An 8614-nucleotide genomic window follows, 5' to 3' on the forward strand; every position below is an offset into this window, starting at 1 on the left:
CGCATGCCTTACACTTGTCACACCTTTGCATCATCAGATTCCACCAAGTCTTCCCCAAGACAAGACAACTCCCACCTAGTCTGCACCTATGCATGCAAGATTCCCACGCATGCTTTACACTTGTCACGTTTCTGCATCATCAGATTCCACCAATGCATGCCAACACTACCACGCATGCCTTACACTTGTCACATTTTTGCATATTCAGTCTACTTGAAAACGAGTATAAATAGAGGGTCATTCTTGCAAGTTTTCATCAACCACTAACACTTTTATTCAGAGAACTCAGGCGAAACTTCTCATCCACCAAGCTTCTTCCTACATTGCAGTCATGTCGCTTCTTACCATGGGCCAAGAACACAGAGGAACTAGGGCAAACATTGCCTCATTCGTAAGTTATTCTTGAACATTGCCTCTTTCGTATGTTTGTAATTAGTTTTTTAAAAGTCCAATATAATGATTTTTTATATTGTTTGTTTTTAAAGGATCCCAAGAAATTTCGTCAACGTTCACACCCAATGCCTTATCCAGACCCATGGTGCGTACCTTACATAGAGCGTGCGGGTTTCGGTCATGTAATGCATGTCGTAAATGCCACCATTGATGCCAAATTCATTTTGGCTCTGTGTGAACGTTGGAGACCTGAGACACACACCTTTCACCTACCAACTGGTGAATGTACCGTCACATTAGAGGACGTGTACATGCTTTTAGGTCTTAGAATAGATGGTAAGCCTGTGACCGGAAATGTTCAACAGCCTAACCAAATATGTGTTGAAATGTTGGGGGTAGATCTGGTCGAGGGTGAGGGGTCTGCCAAAGCAAGGGGTCAGGGTATTAAATTATCTAGCCTACAATTGTACCACGACTCCATAACTTTGACTGAGGAATCCTCCGAACAAGAAAAAGTCATAAAAACCCGGGTTTACATTATGCTATTGTTTGGGAACTTGCTATTTCCCGAAGGGACGGGAAATAGCATAAATTTTATGTACTTGAGTTTGCTCGGGGACATTGATAGAATAAGCACATATAGTTGGGGTTCTGCAGTATTAGCATTCCTATATAGCTCTTTGTGTAAAAATGCACAAAATGAGCACTGTACATTTTCTGGATGTGCTTTTTTGCTTCAAACATGGGGGTGGTGGAGATTGCCGAGGCTAGCCCCAGAAAATCCTAATGACTACTCCTTCCCCTACGCAACTAGGTAAATTTATGATCTTATTTCATTTTGTATATTTATTCTATAAATATTTGTAACTAATATTATTTATCTTTTTTTGTTTAGGTTCATTACAACCGGACTGGATTACAGTCTTACCCCCAAAAATAAAATTATATTTTATCGTCAACTGTTGGATCGTCTCCGAGCACAGGATGTATTACCACTAAATCACTCAACTTCTAACTGATTTATTAATGTCATGCATTCTCGATAAATAACATATTTACTTTTTTCTTTGCAGTTTATTTGGAGGCCATATTTGGGATTGGAACATCAACCAAACCCCGAAGATGCAGCTGTTTGGACAGCAAAAACGGCCATAATGCGGTTCACCACTGTGGAGATGCACCAAAGTGACCGTGTCAAGCTTCAATTCGGAATGCATCAAGACATCCCAGGCCCCCCAATGTCCATGGAACCTTGGCATCTGAAAAAAGTGAGCCACCAGTGGTATGCCCAAAATTGGAAGGAATTTGCTAAGGAGTTTCGAAAAATGTGGAAAGACCGTGCCCACTATGTTCTACAATTTCCGGTGGCGCCCAACGAAATGAAGCCGACAAGGGAATATGTGGAATGGTATAGAGCAAATACCAATCCAGAAATGATTGTGTCTGACCCGTTCTATTTGGACGATCCCCGGATGCAACAGCCATATTTCCAACAACAACAACCACCACAGTATTCCCAACAACAACAACCACCACCTTATTACCAACAACAACCACCACAACCATTTTACCAACAACAACCACCACCACCTTATTACCAACAACAACCACCACCACCATATTACCAACAACAACAACCACAACACATGTCCACCCCCCAACCAAATCAACAATACATACCACAAACTCAATCCCAATACCATGAAGACTACCAACAACAAACTCAACATTCCCACCACCATCAACAGTCCCAACACCTACCACAATATCAATCCCCCTACTTCCACCAATCCCAACAATTCCAACACGGCAATTTCCCAAGCTCTTCCAGTCCTCCACCTAGCCCCGACACGGGTATACAAGAGGACTACCAACAGGACTACTACACACCACAACAAACATTGCACTTTGGCCAACCCGATTCAACCCTAAACTACCAAAGACCACAATTCGAGGGCGCACCCAGCAGTAGTCAGTTTGTCCCACCGAGACAAAGCTTCGAGGGCGCAGAGGGGACCCGTCTTTCCTACAGCACTGAAGGGACTTCGACCGAACCACAACGGCAAGCGGCAAGGGGGCGCGTTAGGGCAAGGGGTGGTAATAGGGAAGCACCACCACCACGTGAACCGTCTAGGCGAGTAACTAGACCTCCCCCGTGCGGATCGTACAAGGGACCGCATCATATGTGATTAATCATATCTTTGTAATATTTGCCTTGTCTATTATTTAAATAAAAATATTTTCTGTTTATTATCTTTATATCTTTATCTTTATCTTTAAAAATATTGTCTATCATATCTTTATACATATATAAATTAATTTTTTTTCCAAAAATTTACAAATAATATTAATTACTTATAAATTATATTAATATATATATATATATATATATATATATATAAATTAATATATATATATAAATTAATATATATATATATATATAAATAAAAAAATTTAGACAAAATATATGTGTGAACATAAATTAATATACTTAATAAAAAACATAAATTTATAAATAAAAAAAAATTAAAAAAAAAAAAAAAAACATTAAAAAAAAAAAAAAAAAAAAAAATGGATTGGGCATAGGCGCCACCCCTAGTGGCGACTTGCCCTCCCCATTAAGGGTAGGCGCCAACTAGGGTGGCGCCTAAGGGTAAAAAATGGCCAATTTTGGCCATTTGTGTAATTATTTTGAAAAATTGGATATTTTTGAAATTTTTTTGAAATTTTTGGATATTAAAAAAAAAAATTCCCCGTTTGTAGTGTTATATATTTTGATGTAAAAAAAATTTACAAAGAAATTTTTCATAAAAGTTTCAAATGAAAATTTGGTTTGAATAATTATTCTTAAAATGTTATATTTCATCATTTTATCGAAACTTTTTTTAAATATCAAAATTTCAAAAAATTACTTAATTTTGAAGCTATTTCAAATAGCTTTTTATAAAAATCATTTTTGAGATACAACTTTTTGAAAAAATTGTGATTTTGACTATATTTTAATCTTCAATAATATATGTCTATGTTATAGAATGTTAAAATTAATCTTTTAATTTATAAAAAATAAATTTAAAAAAATTTAGAATATTTTAAAAAACATTTTTATAGAATCATTTTCAAAAATACAAAGAAAAAATCTATTTTTTTAAACCTAAAACAAATTGGTCCTATATTTTATTAAAATGATACTGACACCTCCTTTAATTTAAAAATATATAATAATTTTTTTATTTATTTATTAAAATAATACTGACAACTCCTTTATATTTTTATAATAATTAAAATTTTATATATATATATATATATATATATATATATATATATATAATATATTATATATATATATATATATATATATATATATATATATATATATATATACCTTTTGCTTATCACATAACAAAACTGTTGGTGTATATAAGTTAAATTGATGCATATTTAAAAATTAGAGGGAACATCAGTGTCATTTCATGTAGTTTGAGGTGAGTGTAATTTTCCCTTTAAAAATTAATAGTGATTTCTAAAGAAATTTTGATCTTTTCCTTCTTTTGTTATGTTCATTCTGCTTTGATCTAATGGTAAAACATAAAATAAATAATCTACACTATAAAATAGGTAAGATCAAATGATTAGACTAAATTTAAAGGGAAGAAATTGTGCATGAAAGATATCAGTAGAAATTGTGCATGAAAGAGAGGATCCATCTCCCCTCTATAGGGAGGGGGGTAAGTAAATCTCTCACTTGTAGACCATTATAAACATCAAGTAAGGATTGATAGATTAGGAAAAAATATATGATTTTAATAGGTACTATCACACATGATTACATCTATACATCTTCCCGATCATTATTATAAATAATAATTTTTATTTTAGATTCATTGAATAATTGATGTATTTGATCATCATTATATATCAAATTCATCAGTTATTTAAACAATTTAAAAATAAATTTGTTACTTATAATAGGGACTAGAGGCATGATCGGTCCTAACTTTTTAGAGGCACAAGCCAAATAATAAAAATGGATCCCTAATAAAAAATATATTTTTAAAAAAAAGAGAAATGCCTTGTATTCTTTAAATAAAAAGGCGTTATTACACGCACTTCTATAAGAAAACTTTTTATTCGTCGGCGTCAACATTTGTTATAACGACTCCCTCCTCCAGCTTGAATATTGCGAAAACTTTTTTATTAGTCTAAATAAGCAGTATCAACATTATTAGGATCAACCTTGATATAATTAATCATAAGTTAAAATTATCAAATTAAGATTACAAGCTAGCTATGCTAGAAATTTTAGACAAGGGAATATCCTTAAATAAATAAAAGCTTTGCAATTACTATACTTAAATACAATAATGAATTTGTCAATAAAATAAGATTCAGAAATGTTGAAAATGAAAAAAGATCACCAAATCATAAAGTTACATAATATCATGATGTTACTCTATATATACCGTGGTGCATAGAAGTCCATTTAAAAATCTTTTGTTTTATTTTAGACAATCTTATCAAAGTTATTGGGAGAGAAAACGACCGCAATAAATGGAAGAGAAAATATCTTCACATTATTATCTATATTAACAATATATTTTATACTAATGTCTTCAAAAGATCATTAAACAATTAATAAATAAAATTAGAGAAAAAAAAGAAAAATTAACAATTACAAAATAAAAAAAATTAATGATTCAAAAATGAAAGAAAAACATCAAACCTTTAATTTCATTTTACTTTTATATTTTTTATTCATCTTTAAATAGTTTAAATTATTAACATTTATCATAATAATAAAAAAACTAGAAAACCATAATTAAAAAAAGTATAACAAAGAGGATTAAACATTATGTTTATTTAAAAATCAATCTCATGTCATTTAACAAACGATAAATTCATATTAATTATTCATTTTATAATTTATTTAATATAATATTAAATATATATTTTACTTTTTTTAAAATAAAATAAAATCCTTTAATTTGAAGATCCTAGATTAAGGGTCATCCTCATCCTGCTCAGGAGGAGATGTATCATCTTTTTCTCTCAACTAAATACATGTTTTGTGTCTCTAGTACTTAAACCAAGGCCACCCCTTTCTCTCATGTGTTTATTCACCATCTCAAATTTTCCTGTGCCAAAAAATCTAAATAATAAGTGTTTCCTTCCCTAACTCTATCTAAATCAACATGCTAGCACAACTAATTGTTTGAAACTGTTAAATAAAAAAAATACCAAAGAGAAAAAGAAAGATCAAATCAATTAACACGAGGACAATTGTAAAATAGCATATTATCAAATCACATAGAACTGAAACAATTTTTTTCGTCAAAGGTTGATAATATGCTAGACCACTCTAGATGCTATATCCTGATCCCTATTAGTCATGGTTCATGGTGAACCATTTACATGGTGATTCATTCTAGATGCCACCCAAAATTAATATTACACCCATATAATAATTTTACATTATTTTGTAAAAAGACCAAAATAAAATGTATTAAAAAAATATTTAAAAACACAAGATGTGCCTAAACAAATATTAAAACCGAGTAACCACATTGTTAAATACGAAAGAAAACAACAATAAATTTCCTAATTAAATACTGAAATGTCTAATGGTTATTGCATGGTTAGTCCACCAAGTACTTATATAAAGCAATATGAGTGGCCTCTTAACTTTCATCCACCTCACCTTGAAGATATGATATTGATCTTGTTTATTAATTGAAAGAGTTTTGATTCTTCGTTGTTAATGTCCATAATTTTTTTTCTTTTCAGATAACCCAAATACTTGTAAACTACATGACTTACAAACATTTTCAATCTTTCTTATTGAAATAACGAGTCTACAAAATTGAAGAGCAGTTTCTACGATAAATATTAAGATGAGTATATAAAATATTTGGCCAATGTTAAAACACAATTCTAAATATGAGCGAATAACTCACAATTTAAAAAATGATGTTGATGGTTATCCTCCTTTTCGCCTCCACTTGTACAATCCGTCAATCCTAATGGGATTATCCCTTGTCTCGCTAGGTCGTGTCTAGTAGAAGCAACCACAATTAGGTACTTTACTTATTTAATATAATGTCAATGTGGAGTGAAATAATTTGATGTTTTTATTTCATCAACTTTTTGAAGTAAGAAAATAATGAATTCTATTATATTAAATATTGATGTTGTTGAAAGGTAATTGTTGTTGAATTTGAAAGCTAGTCGATGGATTAACTAATATCACTTACTAGTAATTTCATATTTTTCTCTCTAATTGAATTGAGGGGAGAATCCTAGTTTGATTAGGGTTTTAAGAATATGTGAATGAGTGACTATCTCTTTAGTAGATGAGTTATATTTATAGAATCACGTATACACATTGAAATTTATGGTACATCACGTTTCTCTAATTAGCGTTAGTGCAGTGTAATAATGGACCACTGATCATAATTGAATCTTATTCATTTATTAAATATCTTGCTTATCGGTACTTATGTGTATGACCATGTATGTTCTCGTAACATTGAAAATAATGTTAACTAACCTATTTAATATTATATACAAAGAGAGATGTCTAGTAAAAAATCACTCATACCCAAGTTATGAGATTTCCATATGAGATCTAACATAACCCTTATGTGATAATGATCACGTGTAAAATTATCATTTTGTCCTTATATCTAAATTGAACACAAAATATAGTTTGTGTCACCATTGTATAGTCCAATATTATATTCCTTGATATCTGATTATAGTTACTAACGATAAATAAACATAATATACCATATTGACTCATTTTAGCATGACTATGCATTTCACAATTATACTCGATCAAGGAGTCTGTAGATATTACTCTTGGATATTTTTAAGGGGAATATCTCATTTAGGCCATCTATGTCCTCACACATGAATAATGGAATACCCAACCAACCGACTTTATAATTGTCTTTTATAGACAATGTTCGACAATAGTAATATGATGAACTCCTCATGTAAGGAGTATTATGATTTTAGGTCATAGGGTAACATACACCACTATCACAATGAAAATAACGTATGACACTTGCCCAACACATTATATACTATTCTCATGGTGTGTTAATCCAATATAAATATTAATCCTAACATTTATACTTATGTGAAGACTCAATATCTCATTCCCATGATAGCCATGACCTATGAGATATGATTTATCAGTTCACTCACGTAATAGTCTCTACACATTTATGTTTTACTTTTTGATAGCAAGGCTTAACTTCAAATACTTTTAGAAAGAAATCCTTATATTTAATGGTGTCTCACAATTAAGTCATACTTAATGTTACATTAAATAAATTAACAATTTAGGGGCTTAACTACTCTAGAAACAAACATAATAAACAAAATCCTTTTATTATAAATAATAAACATGATATAAGTTTTAAATTCAATCATAAAATGATTGGCCCCTAGGGCTTACACTAACGATATCCCACTAGCACTATAGACAATCAGCATATACCTAATACTCATAGATCTAATATAAACATCAAGCTTTTATTGAGTAAGAAGCTTTATGAGTGGACATCAACATTGTTAAGTGTTGGTACTTTGCATAACTACACATATCCTCTTTTGATTATCTCCTGAATGAGTTGATAACGCCTAAGTATGTGCTTGTATAGCTTGTGAAATCTAGGATCCTTAGATTGTGCAATGGCACCATTGTCATCACAATAAAGATCAATGATGTCCACAATATTATAAACTATACCAAGTTCAGTAATGAATTTCTTGAACAAAACAAACTTGTTTTTTGCGTTTAAGGAAACAATATACTTAGCCTATGTGGTAGAATCAACAATTGTTTCTTGCTTTGAATTCTACCATATCACAACGCCATAACTTAAACAAAACGCGTAACTAGACTTTGATCTAAAGTCATTTTATTTTCCTACAATATAGTATAAGTGTAACCTATTACAACGAGTTTTTCCTTAGTTCTTCTTAAGTACTTAAGAATATTCATGACAACAACCTAATAGCCATCACCAGGATCAGACTAGTACTTGCTCGTTGTGCTCAAAGCATACAAGATATCTAGTCGAGTGACAGATCCAATCACATGTGAATATAAAAACTTGTTCATTTAATACTTTTCTTATTTCATTTAAAGGGATTATTTTTTGTCAGATATACGATATGTGGCATGACATGTCTCCTTTCTTAGAATCATGCATAT

The 8614-nt window shown here is 31.0% G+C and overlaps 1 protein-coding gene across 1 annotated transcript; it reads left to right on the top strand.

The window, feature by feature from the left end:
* Positions 1-275: 275 nt before the first annotated feature.
* LOC127074445 (protein MAINTENANCE OF MERISTEMS-like) lies at positions 276-2646 on the top strand. Its single transcript, XM_051015771.1, has 4 exons — positions 276-391; positions 486-1207; positions 1289-1379; positions 1467-2646. The coding sequence occupies exons 1-4, from the start codon at positions 332-334 to the stop codon at positions 2580-2582; spliced, it is 1989 nt and encodes a 662-aa protein (XP_050871728.1). The 5' UTR covers positions 276-331; the 3' UTR covers positions 2583-2646.
* Positions 2647-8614: the final 5968 nt, after the last annotated feature.

Source organism: Lathyrus oleraceus, chromosome 1, assembly GCF_024323335.1.
Source record: "Lathyrus oleraceus cultivar Zhongwan6 chromosome 1, CAAS_Psat_ZW6_1.0, whole genome shotgun sequence".
Lineage (NCBI taxonomy): Eukaryota > Viridiplantae > Streptophyta > Magnoliopsida > Fabales > Fabaceae > Lathyrus > Lathyrus oleraceus.